The sequence below is a fragment of the Colobus angolensis genome, unplaced genomic scaffold (assembly GCF_000951035.1).
Source record: "Colobus angolensis palliatus isolate OR3802 unplaced genomic scaffold, Cang.pa_1.0 Scaffold36, whole genome shotgun sequence".
In the NCBI taxonomy this organism is placed as follows: domain Eukaryota; kingdom Metazoa; phylum Chordata; class Mammalia; order Primates; family Cercopithecidae; genus Colobus; species Colobus angolensis.
The window spans coordinates 5,229,224-5,244,445 of record NW_012116932.1 but is presented as its reverse complement, the minus strand read 5'-3'; the positions used below and the strand labels follow the sequence as shown (position 1 = coordinate 5,244,445).

The following is a 15,222-nucleotide window of genomic DNA, read 5'->3' as shown; positions in this document are numbered from 1 at the left end:
TTTTTAAGTTTTTCGTAGAGATAGGGTCTTGCTCTGTCTCCTAGGCTGGAGTGCAGTGACACGATTGTAGCTCACTATAACCTTTATCTTCTGGGCTTAAGAGATCCTCCCACCTCAGCCTACCAAGTAGCTACGACTACAGGCATGCACCACCACGCCCAGCTAATTTTTAAGTTTTTGTTTTGTAGAGATGGGGGTCTTACTGTGTTGCCCCAGCTGGCCTTAAACTCCTGGCCTCAAGTAATCCTCCCACCTCCACCCCTCAAAGGGCTGGAACTAAAGGTGTGAGCCACCAACCTGACTATATGTTATTTTTTAATTAGTTGATAATGTTTAATAATTGGGAGATTTCACATAAATCCAGATTTTAGCTTCTCTTAAATCAGATGACTCCATAACAATTGGCATATACTCCCATAGGCAACCAGTTTACTAGACAAGAGTATCAACCTTCTCCTTAGATTGAACACACATCTTCAATTCACCATAGTCTTCACCTGCCCCATTTTACTCATTTACATTTCCTGTCTAGCCCTTGTTGGTCTTTGAGTTTGTAATCCAAGATCTATTGGAAAATATTTAACCAACATTTATATTATTATAAGTGTGTAAGTAGTATTTGGACCTATAAGGAAGTAGATGTAACTCTACATCATTAAATCTGTGCCACTTGAGAGAGAAGTATTACCACAAACAACGGAAAAACTGAGAAGTGGAAGGTAAGGGTGGCAGTGTATTATAATTGCTCTTTTTAAAAATGGAATATGTTTTTACTTTCTAAATCAGATAATTTAGGTCATTTAAGCATATCATCATATGATTTTTTTAAAAAGATAAGTTAGTTTTTTCTTGAAGATATATTCTTGGAGCCCTCTGACTTTCTGTTTTAATTTGGATTACTTGTTTCCTCCCTCCATCCCTTTCTCCTTCATTCCCTTCTTTCCTTCCTTTTATTCAACAGAGACTTAACTAAGCTTTTACTAGGTACCTGGTGCTGTTCTGAGTGCTTCTGATACAGCAGTAAACAGGGCAGAAAAGAGTACCCTCATGGAGCATGCATTATAGTGGAGGAGATACATAGTAAGTAAAATGCCACGTAGAAAAATAAAGCACGGTAAAGGATTGTATTAGAGTGGGAAAGAAAGACAAGGGGAAGTGAGATAGGACAGAAGCCTAAGTGAAGTGAGGGAGCAAGCCATGTGAAGTTTTTCACCTAGAGAAAGTGCAGATACACGGATGAAACCGAGGTTGGCACATTCAAGTGCTCTGCTCAGTGTGACGAGCAGCGTAAGCACGAGGAGGAGAAGGAAGTAAATTATAGAGGGAGGCGATGGCAAGAAATGTGGATTGTATTAAGTGAGATGGGACACTTACAGTGTTTGATCAGGTTAGTAGCATAATCTGGTTTACATTTTTAAAGCACACACTGGCTTCTTGTGAAGAACAGAACAAAGTGTGGAAACTGGAAGGCCAGTTAAGAGACTAATGGAATTGTCTACATGAGAAATAATAACTTGAGTAGCATGGTGATGTTAGAAATGGTGAGAAGTGGTCTGATTTAGGATGTGCTTGGAAGTTGATCAGCCCACCAATGATGTTGAAAGCTATGATGAGATTATATAAGTGAGTATAGACAGGAGAGAACAATCGATTGAATTCTGAACCCTGGAGCACTCGGACACTTAGAGGTCAAGAAGAGGAAGATCCAGCAAAAGAGTCAGAGGAGCAGCCTTTAAGGTAGGAGAAAAACTAGGGGAGGGTGATGTTCCAGAAGCCAAGTGAAGAAAGCATTTCAAGGAGGGAATGATCAGTTGAGAACTGACCATTTGCTATCCCAGTAAACTTTTTTAGTTTTAAGTTATCTATATATCTGTCCTTCTGTTTCTTATTATACTCCTAGCTTGGGTCCTTAAATTCCTCTTTCCCCTTAAATATTATCTTAAATCCCCCTTTTCCACCCTCCCCCCAACCCCCCACTTTTCTTTTTTTCTTTTTCTTTTTTTTTTTTTTTTTTTGAGACAGAGTTTTACTCTGTCACCCAGGCTGGAATGCAGTGGTGCGATCTTGGCTCACTGCAGCCTCCAGCTCCCAGGTTTAAGCAATTCTCCTGCCTCAGCCTCCTGAATAACTGGGATTACAGGCACCTGCCACCATGTTTGGCTAATGTTTTGTATTTTTAGTAGAGACGGGGTTTCACCATGTTGACCAGGCTCGTCTTGAACTCCTCACTGCAAGTGATCTGCCTGCCTTAGCCTCCCAAAGTGCTGGGATTACAGGCATGAGTCACTGTACCTGGCTACCCTTTTTTATAGATAACTTTTTTTGCTTTGGTGGAGTATATCCCCAAATTTTTTCTGGAAGAATCAATGGATGATAACCTTTCTGAGTCCTTGCTTGTCTGAAAATGTCCTAAAACTCTGAAGATGGGTTCAGGAATCTTTATGTATGACAAGTTTTCTAGGGTAGTTTTGTGTATACCACCATTCTTTTATTTTTATTTTATTTTAATGAGGATGATCCCTTTATTTGACTTGAGGATGGAGAAGAAGAGGATTATGAGGTCACAGGAATGTCTCATGGGGAATTACCCAAAGCTGGTAACACCAGGCGCTCTGCCAGGAGGACTCTCTGGAAGGGGCAGCCAGCTCACAGATGCCCTGGATCCCTGGAGGCTAGTCATTAAAAAGTTATGACCATCCCTTTCTTGCCAGTCTGCCAGGGCTCCAGTGGGGGAAAGTGGAAAATTATCTGGTCCTGGCCCAGGGCCAGCTCCTCGGTGAGGAACTCGAAGAAGTGGATGCTGTGGCTGCGGTTCTCCTCAGTGGTGTCCATCACGCTGGTGGAGATGAACAGCTGCGCCCAGGGCTCAGTGGACCTACTCAGCACCATGGTCAGGCCCGCCACACCCATCATGTTCACATGCTGCCCTTCTCCTTTGCTCCCTGGCCCATGCTCCCATCCTTGGGTTTGCCCAGGTTGGAGGCCATGGCACAGAGCCATTTCTGCAGCCCTGCAGGCGCTTGGTTGGCAGGCAAGTTCGTGTCTAGCTCTAGGAAGGGCATGAGCTGCAGAGAGAGAGACCCATTCTTTTAGAGAGTATTTTCTATCCTCATGTGAAGGCAAAAGAAAGGCCTGCTACTTTTGTGAGTTGCACGATAATTCTGCAGATGAATTTTTTTCAATCACACACTTTGATTTTGATACCCTTTATTTGCTGAGTACTACTTAAGGGGTGGCAAAAATATTAATGTCAGCTTTGGCTTTTTCCTGTTTGTTTTATCTTAACAGTGTTATCACATCCATCTTTCATCTTCCATAACTTCACGATAGTTCTTAGTCCATTAATGCACCACTCCGTCATTTGTCAGAACTTTTATACCTTTTTACTTCCATTCCATATATTTATATGGAATGTGTATACAGATATCCGTGTGTGTGTGTGTGTGTATATATATATATATGTATTTTCCTTTTAATTTGCAGAGGAGAGGACCAAAAACCCATGTTCAGATTGCCTTTTTTAACTGGAAACGCTACTTTAATCTCTGTTTATTAGTTTTTTGCAAAGCAGGTTGATTTTTTTTTTTGTCTTTGCTTTTAGCAGGTTAATATTTCTTAATGTTTTATTTGGAAATAATTTCAAATTTATAGAAAGGTTGTAAGAACAATAAAAAGAACTCCCCTGTATCTTTCACCTAGATTTACTAGTTGTTAACATTTTGCTTCCATAGATAGGCATACACCTATTTTTATTTTCTGAACCATTTGAATTAGTTGCAAATATCTTGTTCCTTTCCTCCTAAGCGTTCTGTCATGTAACCACAGAATAATTATCCAATTCATGAAAGAACATATAGAAATATTATCTAATCTTTAGTCCATATTCAAATTTTACAAATTACCTAATAATATCCTTTATACTTTTTTTTTTTTCTGATTTGGTATCCAACCAGGATTGAGTGTTGCATTTAGTGATCATGTCTCTGTAGTCTCCTTTAATCTGAACTAGCTTCTGACTCAACCTTTTGTCTTGAATGACTTTGATATTTTTGAAGAGTATGGGCCAGTTGTTTTACAGTGTGTCCCTCCTTTGGGTTTGTCTGTTGTTTGCTCATGATTCGTTTTGTTTTTAGCAGAATGGAGCAGCAGTGATCTTGTGTCCTTCTCAGTACATCGCATCAGGAGGTGCATAATATCAGTTTCTCTGGTTGTTGATGATTTTAACTTTACTTGGTTAAGGTGGTGTCTACCAGGTTTCTTCACCATTTCCCCCTTTGGAATTTATAAGTAATCTGTGGAAATACTTTGAGGTGATGTAAGCATCTTTTTCCTCTTCAAACTTTCACTCAATAGTTTTAGTATCCATTGATATTTCTTGCCTGAATTAGTTATTACTCTGATAGTTGCTAAATGTTGACTTTCTAATTCTTACTCCTTCATTTATTAGTTGACATTCCATTGTTAGAGCTTCTCCTTGTTATCAGTGTAGACTCACAGATTTATTTTTATTCAGAGTTTTAATGTTTACTGTGATTGTTCATTTTGGTGCTCAAATTGCCCCAGATTTAGCCAGTGGGAGCTCCTTCAAGTGTCTCCTGTGTCCTTTTGATGCATCCTCATCATTTTTTAGCATTTCCTACTTTCTGGCATAAGGCTATGTATGTTTCATGTTCATTTGGCCATCGGCCATTTCTCCAAGGAGCACTGGATCCTTTTGGTGGGGACTGATGTTTAGAAACTAAGATCCGGACAGCAATTCAGATTGATTCTTGAGTGCTCGCTCTGCCGTTCGGTTTGTCAGGTATGTTCACCACATTTGTTTTTAATCTTTTGTGGTAGATGGAGAGAGCCCCAAAGCTCATAGTACATGAATTCTATTGCCTTTAGTGGCTCACTGTTGAGAAGGCCTTTCTCCTCTGCTTTCTGTGTTCTTGTATTTCAAAACAGGGATTGACAGACACTGTTCATTAGGAAAGCAGTTCACTGTGTTTGTGTGTTGTGTATGTATATGTAAAGTTGAATATTGACTCCAGGAATCCATATTTCTGGAGAAGCAAATGGTTTTTCAGTTTTCTCAGAAGCATATCAAACTGACGTCTACTTTTATATATTTTCGTTTTTCACTAACAAATATCTCCATAATAATACTGCTTTTGTTAGATTTGGCATTATATTTCAAATCAAACTTTATTTCAGGTGGAATTTTAAACCTAAAAATCTTTGGTGTATCTATTAGATGAAAGCAAAATATAGTTTGTTAGTAAAATAAATCGGAAAAATTGTTTTGAAATTCTTGCCAATTTAAGAATTTAGTGGGGCCAAAATTTTTATATATATGCGTACACTTGTATTTATAAACTTGGGAGAATTTGGTTAAGAAATACAGACGTGTGAGGTCTACCTAGGCAAGGTGAAGAGATGAGAAGAGATAGGATATGTGCTGAGAAAACAGTTAAGTTAGAGCATTCATGTAGGGAAGGAGACAAAAATAAAAGGAAATTTTGGGGCCTGGTGGCAGAAACTTCAAATGACCAGTTAAAAAGTTCAGGCAAGAATTTCGAGATAATTTTCTAGCAAGCAGGGCCTTTGAAAAGCGGGCAATTAATTGTAAAACAAATATGGATAAAATGATGTCCTTTTATTCTTCTGGGAAAGGGGACACAGCATTGCCCAGTGCTAGAGACTGGTCTGTTTCTCTCAAGCAATGAATAATTTGAATCATGAATTCCTGTTTCCAAGGCAGGGTCTTGCAATTACGTACAGCAATTCAGAATGCTTGGAAAGTGTTTTGTTTTCTCAGATCTAGCCATTTAATATTTACTGCTTGCTTACAACTATACTCTGAACCTTATTTTAGGAGGTTGTACCCAATAAAAGGGCTTATTTAGTTTTCTATCCAGGCAATGAAGCATATATGTGTTTTTACTTTGGAGGAAGTAAAGCACATGAACTGGCATTTCTTGAGAGCTAGGTATACCAGGCAGTACGTAAATAGCTTTATATATGCATCTCATTCAATCTTCACTACACCCTTACAAAAAAAGTAGTGACCATTTTCTTTTATAGGCAAGGAAATCAAGACTTTAAGGATCGAGTCTGAGGCATATAGCTTATAATTGTCAAAGAGGGTATCCAAACATGGGTCTGTCTGACAATTGCCAGTCATTCATAGTGTTACTCTTTGAAGCACTCAAGTTTATAGTAAATGAATTGCTGTGCTGTTCATATACAAAAGCTTAAGGTTAGCAGATAATAAAAGATGGTGTGGATGGAGAGAGGAGTTACAAGTGATACTTGCTAGTGTGCAAAAATAACAGAAAATGGGCCAAGAGGAGGATTCCTTATAGCCAGGCAGAAATGTCTGTTAGAATATGTAGGAAAGGATCACATCATCATAGAACTTGAGTGAATATGAGCCTAAGGGAAGGATTAGGCTCATATTCACGTAGCAGTGATTTTATCAGAAGTGAATCTTCTGGCAGTTCTAATCAGAATCACCCCCTTTATTGTAGCTGAGGTCATCCCTGTGCTTTCTCTGATGTTCCTGTTTCAAGAAGAGGTTGATTCCAGACAAGTGAAACATACCTGAAGATTCTGGTTTGGACATTATAAATGGTCTGACAAGAAAGTGAGCTTCAGATTTTAGAACTCAGTGATGGTGGTAATGTTAGAAATATTTAACAGTCTGTGTTCTTTTATAACAGCGATTTGCAAACTTCCACTATACTAACCCTAAAGGGGAGGACATTGAAAATGCCCTCAGGAGTCTTGAGACATCACTTGAAGTGATATGGGAGTAATAATTTTTTTAAGTCTCTTGGTTTATATTTAGGGAAAGCTTTTGTTCATTTCCATATCTATTTGTTTTAATGAAAGTTAAATTATTTTACTGATTGTCTCTCTACCCTTACCCTAAATCTTCAAGTACCATTGACAGCTTAGAAAGAGGGTGCTTGTTTTACTCTTAGTAGGCTCCTACCCTTTGGTCTGGAACAGATACCCCAATGTGAGAAGTACTGTCTTCCAGGGTTTGTGCTGCCACAAGAATCTGCTGAGGCTTTATAGTTAACACAGGGGGCGACCACATTCTTGTTGACTTTGCCACACTTTGTGACTCCCTCACTTTTCATGTTCCTTCTCCCCCTCAGGTTCGGATTTGTTGTTTATCAAACTCCCATGGTTTCTTTCTTTCACTTGATCGGCATGACTTTTTAAGGGCTTGGTCTCTTGATCTGTCCCTCTAGTTTTATTTTTGGAGTTTCTTTTTTTGTCTTACTAGGGGACTGTAACCAAATATATCTATCTGATTCTAGCAAGTACATATTTTTTCCTCTTGATGCTGCTTAATATTTTATTGGAGGCATAGTTACAGTATGTATGACCTTACAAATGGCAGGCTTAATGTAGTATTGTTTGTTTTGGGTCTCTTCTGGGGCTGGGTGGTGGTGGCAAATTGTCATTTCTGTCTCTTGGATGGAAGGAAACAAGCTCAGGTCAGCATATAAGAAAACTAGCTTCAGGTTGCAAATGAGTGCCCCCTTATGTATTGTATTTTCTAGTTAACTCCCAGTTGACTTCCAGTTTTTGCTACTGTCTTGAGTAGAGTTCAGTGCTTCCTGGGAATTTAACAGCAGCAAGGGTTTCCTTTGCAAGATATTTTTATACCTAAATCTTACATGAAAAGGGTTGTTTGCTGACTCACTGATTAACCAGACTTGGTTTATGTTAAGCCTTTGAGTCCTTTGTTACGGACATCATTTGTGCCCAAGTTGCTTTCTCCTCCTGAAACCCCATTGCTGACCTGTAACTTGTCTAATCTTGCTTGATTATATGTTCCCCCTGCCCATTCCTCTGTAAAACCATCTTTTGTACCAAATGCTATTGTATCTTTTGAATTATGTCCACTACAAAAATAGCTTTTTACAAGATCTTGTAGATTTTGAGATTTTTTTAACTAACATGTCATTGTATCTTCATAACAATTCTATGAGAGAGGCATTTATAAAATATAAATAACAATCCACCCATGGGGATGGCTGCTATGTATTTTATAAATGAAGAAACAAGAAATGGGTGGATGTGACTTCCAGCTTAGTGGCAAAGCCAGGTTTGACGAGGTCTCTGGGCTTCCCGTCCACCGAAGCTCTAGTAGTGTTCAGAAACATTTTTGGAAATCTCCAATTTTTCCAAAAGTAGAAAAAATTTATTATGTAGGTTGAGTTGTCTTTAAAGAAGACAGCTCTAAAATATTTCAAGATTGATTGTTTAAAAAAATTGTCTTAAATTCAAGGAAGAAACAGTGGGTTTTTCTGAATATCCCACTAGGACCTGTCCCTATGTTAGACAGATGAAAGATGTTTGCTTCCTAAGAACAAAGCAGACTGAATCAGAAAAGAGATCAGTGAGTGGCTAAGTTTTTATTTTTCTCCTTAGTTCTAGGGATAGTATTTTACCCCCTTGAAATATTGTGAGAAAGTCATGGGTAGAAGGATCACACCTGTGGTTCCTAATAGGAATTTCTGTTTCCATGAGGTTTCTCAAAAGTAGAGTCGAGGTCCTCTAGCAATCCTAAGAGTTTTTAAACACCTGTAGAAATGGTACATTTGCATAAAGTAAAGCTGTAGAACTTAAAATGTCCAACGTCTTTACTTTTGGCTGGAATTTTACAAGTCTGATTAGAAGCTCTGCGTGGCAGCAATGGGCATGTTAATTATATTTGAAAATTGCCGTTTGTAGACAAGGAGTCCATGAGGAGAGAAGATCAAGTGAATGTTGTTGAACTGTACTGCAGTGATGGGGAATGTCCACGAGGTGGCACCAAGACTTTGTTTAACTGTTGGATTCCTAGCTAGCACCTGGAATACTTGAAGCCCCTTTTACCTTCTCCCTCTTTGCAAACTATGGCTCAGCTGCATCTGTGCCCTGAATTCTGGTCCCCAGCTTCCCCTGAATCCCCTTAGTGCTCTTATTTGGGCTTTGTATTGGCACCTAACCACATTCTACCTGTAGTGAAAGCTGTAGGTCTTGGTTGCCACTCTAGGTGGTAAATTTCTTGAGTGGAGGCACCAGCTGCATCTACTTGAAAGCATATTCTTTTCTGTATTTCCAGCAATGCCAGGCACAGGACCTATGAGTTGCATTGTTGAATTAACATCTTTTGGTGATTTGTGAGTTAATTGTGGACTTCCATAGGGTTCTCCCTCAGTATATTTTTTGCTTTGAAGAGTATGTTTATCTTCCCAGCTGCATAAATGAATTTTTGGGGTGAAATGCGGATTTTATGTATGTAGTTTGTATAGTTTCATAGACTTTACACCACACCCTGACCAACCACTTTCAGTGACTTTGAAGACAGTTGGTTATGGAAATCATTCCTGTGCATGGGTCTTCCCTGAAGCTCTGCAGTTGGTCTTGGCAGTGGGACCTTCATGTGTGATAGACAGCAGATGGTCATGGAGTCCCCAGTCTGTGTGCCATGTAGGTAGGAGCTTGAAAAAAGCCAAAAAGAAACTTCCTTTGTAACTGTCAGGTCTCTGCCTTATTTGGGCTCCCAAGAAGGAATCTTGCTGCAGGCAGAGCTGTCTGATCGGGAAAGAAAACTGACTCTTACCAGGGAAGGGCCCGGGAGGGGCAGTAATACCAATGAGCATATTTTAGTTGGTTTATGTCAGTTATTGGGGACCATTAAGTAAATAGATGTGGAGTATTTTCTTTTTCAAAAAAGGCTTTTTGTTTTGTTTTGAGATGGAGTTTCACTCTTGTTGCCCAGGCTGAAGTGCAATGTTACAATCGCGGCTCACTGCAACCTCCACCTTCTGGGTTCAAGTGATTCTCTTGCCTCAGCCTCCCGAGTAGCTGGGATTACAGGTATGCACCACCATGCCCAGCTAATTTTGTATTTTTAGTAGAGACGGGGTTTCTCCATGTTGGTCAGGCTGGTCTCAAACTCCCGACCTCAGGGGAATCTGCCTGCCTTGGCCTCCCAAAGTGCTGGGATTACAGATGTGAGCCACCGCACCCAGCCGAGATGCCAATTGGAAGGAAATTTGAAAAGGTTTAGTAATAATGTTATTTCATTAATTTCAGCCAAACCACACAACTAATTTATCTTATCTAGGCCTGACCCTGGCTCTGGCTTCTTCATTGTGTGGATACCTTTCCAAAGTGTTTGACATGACAACATATTTAGAAGTGCTTTGATCACAAGCCCAAGGATGGGCAAAACTCAGAGCAAACGGCATTTACATTTATGTAATTTAATTTTAAAAATTAGCCCTAATTGAAGTGATCCTGGAGATGGTAATGTTGACTTGACACCTGGCTGCTTCTCTAAGGGCTGTTTAGTTCCCTAGTGAATTTCATAAACTGAGGCTATGTTTTTATTTCTAGAGCTGGGAGTACCCAAGCTAGCAGTTTTGACCTTTGAATGTTTGGAGCACCAGAAGTTCTGATTATGAGATGAAGAGAAAATGACAGCTTTTCTTGTCTGTTAAAAAACCAGGACTCAATCATGGCATTCCTTTGTCCTTTGTCCTACAAACAGAATGGAGACTGTGACCCCTGATCTTTGGGTTGGCATTATTTTATTTTTCGAGATGGAGTCTTGCTCTGTCAGCCAGGCTGGAGTGCAGTGGTGCAATCTCGGCTCACTCCAACCTCCCCCTCCTGGGTTCAAGCAATTCTCCTGCTTCAGCCTCCCAAGTAGCTGGGATTATAGGTGCTTGCCACCACGCCCAGCTAATTTTTGTGTTTCTTTTTTAGTAGAGATGGGCTTTCACCATGTTGGCCAGGCTGGTCTTGAACTCCTGACCTCAAGTGATCCGCCCGCCTTGGCCTCCCAAAGTGCTGGGATTACAGGTACGAGCCACCGTGCCTCACCTGGGGTTATATTATTTTAAAGAATGTGATCAGAATTGACCTGTTAGATACTCATCTTCTATGTGAATCTCTGTATCAGTTTATTATTTTTGGCAGTTGAATGTAAATTCATTAGAACAGAGTGGGATGGCTTATAAGTACATTTCAGCAATGCGTTAAATAAGTTTTTCAGAAAAAATTTGCGAACTGTTAGCACAAAGGCATCACTAATATGGCTGCTTTGTTTTTAGGTGATTGGCGAGGACAACGTGGCAGTCCCCTCACACCTTTATAAGGTAATCCTGGCCCGCAGAAGCTCAGTATCTACCGAACCACTGGCACTAGGGGCCTTTGTGGTACCTAATGAAGCCATCGGCTTCCAGCCCCAGTTAACTGAATTCCAAGTGAGCCTCCAGGACCTAGAGAAGTTGTCAGGACTGGTGTTTTTTCCTCATTTGGATAGAACTAGAGATATCCGGAATATCTGCTCTGTGGACACCTGTAAGCTTCTGGATTTCCAGGAGTTCACTTTGTACTTGAGTACAAGAAAGATTGAAGGAGCCCGATCAGTGCTCAGACTGGAAAAGATCATGGAAAACTTGAAGAATGCAGGGATTGAACCAGATGATTACTTCATGAGTCGCTATGAGAAGAAGCTAGAAGAACTCAAAGCTAAGGAGCAGTCAGGAACCTAGACAAGAAAGCCATCCTTGTTTTTATCTCAAGATATGTCATACTGTCTGTAATGAAGCAGGCATGCCCTCTTTAGGCTAACATAGTGTAGTGGCTTTGCTTTTTGCTTTTTAAAAAATTTTTCGGCCGGGCGCAGTGGCTCAAGCCTGTAATCCCAGCACTTTGGGAGGCCGAGACGGGCAGATCCCGAGGTCAGGAGATCGAGACCATCCTGGCTAACACGGTGAAACCCCGTCTCTACTAAAAACTACAAAAAACTAGCCGGGCAACGTGGCGGCGCCTGTAGTCCCAGCTACCCGGGAGGTTGAGACAGGAGAATGCGTGAACCCGGGAGTCGGAGCTTGCAGTGAGCTGAGATCCGGCCACAGCACTCCAGCCTGGGTGACAGAGCGAGACTGTGTCTCAAAAAAAAAAAAAAAAAAATTTTTCTCTTTAAGAGATGTCTCGCTATGTCATCCAGGCTGGAGTGCAATGGTGGAATCATAGCTCACTCTAGACTCGAACTTCTGGGCTTAAGCAATCCTCCTGCCTCTGCCCCCTGAGCAGCTGAGACTACAGGCACACAACCATCACCCTCAGCTACTAGTGGCTTTGCTTTAAAGAAACAAATGGAATCCTAAATTTACGACTAAAAATTCTCCCAAAAGATGAAAGATCTACAATGTTTTTGTCAGTATTACATTTGACTCAGGAACCAATTGTTAAGGGAGCTTTGACATCTGCAGATGGAGGGCTGATCTTGTGTCAAGTTAACAGGAACACTGCCCACAGATGACACTGCATTTGTATCCTGCTGGATGTAGAGTATTGGGAAAGCATTTGTTCAGTTTCATAACTCCAAACCATGCATTGTCTTTGATGTATCTGCCCAGCCTTCTCAGAACTCAGTGTTGTACATTCTTCTCCCTAGGACCTGAATTGGTCTTGGAGGTGGCTTTTAGAAATCATCTATGTAGTTCCTGTCCACATGGCACTGTATATTTGTTTCTTCTTTCTCCTCTCATGAATCTGCTCTTTTTTCTACTTCTGTCTGTGTAGAAGTACTCAGCAACTAGTTTCTGCTGACTAGATTTGTTCTATCTACTAGGTTCAGTGCTTTACATGTGTTGTCTCACAATGACCTTTTGAGGTAAATACCACTATCCCCATTTTACCTGAGAGAAAATTGACACTTAGAGAGCTTAGTGTCTTACCCGAGTTTCACTTTTCCAAAGTAGTCATCCACAAAGTATGAGGCAGACAGATCTAAGAGAAGAAAGACAGCTGAGGTAGATTCAGATTTTCTCTGACATGGGTGGTGGCTTTTTACTCAGAAATATATACCTATTTCTATGAGTATTTGTGGGCCCAAGGCATGCTTGGTAAGAAGAGTCTGGTTTCTTATCTGCTATGCAAGCCAAAGGGACTTTAATGTTCTTTGAACTGAACCCTCCTTAGCTCTTTGGAAAGAGACAGTCAGGAGTATTTGGGAATTAGAGGGCAATATTTTGTGGGGTTTATTAGAGCCCATGCTTGCTTCCAGAGATGCAGTTCTTTCAGTGACCAGATACTGCCAAGCTGATGTGTTCTTGCTTTCCAGGTGAGCTTTTTGTTCTTAAGATTAAGAAACCTAAGAAGGGTCTATGGCCAGGCATGGTGGCTCAGTCCCGTAATCTCAGCACTTTGGGAAATCAAAGTGGGTGGATTGCTTGAGCCCAGGAGTTTGAGACTAGCCTGAGCAATATAATGAAACCCTGTCTTTTCAAAAAACTACAAAAATTAGCTGGGCATGGTGGTGCACACCTGTAGTCCCAGTGACTTGGGAGACTGAGATGGGAGGATTGCTTGAGCCTGGCAGGTCGAGGCTGCAATGGGACATGGTCATGCTACTGGACTCCAGCCTGGGCTGCAGAGGGAGACACTGTCTCAAAAAAAAAAAAAAAAGAAAAAGTAAAAAGAAAAAGATCTGTCCACAAAATCACCAGCTTATTATTTGCTTCCTCTGTGCCTGCTTGTCTAGCATAGTGGGCCAAAGGTCCAAAGGCATTTAGCATTCCTGAGGGAAATTGTGGCTGTTTTTCTGAGCCAGTTCTCTTGATTTGGGTTTACCTGGAGTTCTTTCATGGACTATCCTGAGCATTGTCAGTAAAATGTCTTGGGGCATAAAAGCTTGTCTGAATCTGTCATGCATACCACTGCTGTCTTTTCCGAGTGGTATTATAAGAAAGATTATTGTGGTGTGTTTGTTCTAAGAGAAGTGCCAAGGCTTTAAGATAAAGATAAGATAATAATGATTGACCGTGTTCTGCTCTTTTATTTGGGTAAAAAAGAAAAGTTGAGGGGTCAGAACACAGTAGCCTGATTAGTACCATTCTGTTTTATCACACTGTTCCCCATTAGTTTGTGCCAGTTCTCCTCTTCTCGGGGATGTAGAGCCAAAATGTCACTGTGACCAAACAATCTGTTATTTTTTCTCCTCAATGGAGAGGTGATGGTGTGGCCTGGGTGTTTCTCCAGGAGTATAAGTGGGCAGCTCTGTGGGATAAGTCCTAGGTACCTACTGCCCATCTCTAGAGGCGGGCCCCCAACTCCCTTCCCCATTGCTATGCTCTGTTCTGCCGACCTGCATTGCCAGCAGCCTTGGAGTTACTTCTCTTGCTCTTCTTGCTCCTGCCTCTTCACCTAGATGGTAGAATCTCTAGTTTTAGATCAATAAAGTTTTTTTTTCCCCCCGGGGCGTTCCTGAGTTTATTTGGGGCACACCCAAGCGAAGGCCTTGCACCTAGAAGGTGTTGGGTCTCTTGATGGCGAAGCATGGCTTGTGCTGATAGTGTAGAACCCAGTGGGGCAGCAGGAACTTGATCTTGGAGTCATGGAACTGCTTGACAGCTGGCCGGTGGCACTTGCTGGCTGCAGTCTCCTCCACCTTCATGATCTGGATGGAGTGGGCCTGGGCACGGTGCCGGGCGCCCATGTCTCGGTAGCAATGGGTGACAGCACCTGCAGTGGTCAGGTCCCTGTATTCCCGGCACATGTTGTGGGTGCTGCTCAGGGTGTCATAGCGCAGCCAGATGCCGAAGTTCTTCACCCACAGGGGGCATTTGTCAAACACCTGCCCACAGTAACAATCTACCCTGAAGACTTCATCTTTTACTGAGATACCAAGTACCAGAAGCAGGACTTGGCAATGACATGATTAGATGCAAAGATTTGCATGTGGTAGAGGGTTGGTGTGTGGCATTTGGGGGTGGGCAGGCAGCGACCCACCACCTTGTACTCTCATAGTGTGCCCGAGGCCTTCATGGCATCCTCTCCACCCTCGCTGCCACCTGCAAAAGGACAGATCAATACAGTTTCTTAGGTTTTTATTTATTTTGAAAGATGTTGCCTGGTCATGGTGAAAAATGGAGGTAAGAGCTTGTAATACAAAGTTGCAGTCTGCCAGTCCTCATTTTTATTTATATTTATTTATTTATGTGATTCACAAATCTGGCAGCCTTTGGAAAACTTTGTTAGTGTGTAACAATGGTGTTTGAATTGTCTCAACGCTTTCATTAAGAGTTCCCCCAAACAAACTTGAAATGTAAATAATTGGTTAGAGGTTAGCATTTTTCTCCTGTCATACTGCTTCAGCCCTCAGTGTGACTGTTGATCATCCTGGACTCAGATGCAGCATAGGCTGAGTCTGAGATT

The 15,222-nt window shown here is 41.3% G+C and overlaps 1 protein-coding gene and 1 pseudogene across 2 annotated transcripts in view; one reads left to right on the top strand and one right to left on the bottom strand.

Annotated features, from left to right (window-relative positions):
* EXOG (endo/exonuclease (5'-3'), endonuclease G-like) overlaps positions 1 to 11,667 on the top strand; it is a 26,846-nt gene extending 15,179 nt beyond the window's left edge. For both annotated transcript variants that reach the window (XM_011953311.1, XM_011953312.1), the window contains one exon: positions 11,109 to 11,667. In XM_011953311.1, the coding sequence (XP_011808701.1) occupies positions 11,109 to 11,552 (444 nt within the window). In that variant the 3' untranslated portion in view covers positions 11,553 to 11,667. The remainder of the gene's footprint in view (positions 1 to 11,108) is intronic.
* Positions 11,668 to 14,311: 2,644 nt separating this feature from the next.
* On the bottom strand, positions 14,312 to 14,832 carry LOC105519812 (annotated as a pseudogene).
* Positions 14,833 to 15,222: the final 390 nt, after the last annotated feature.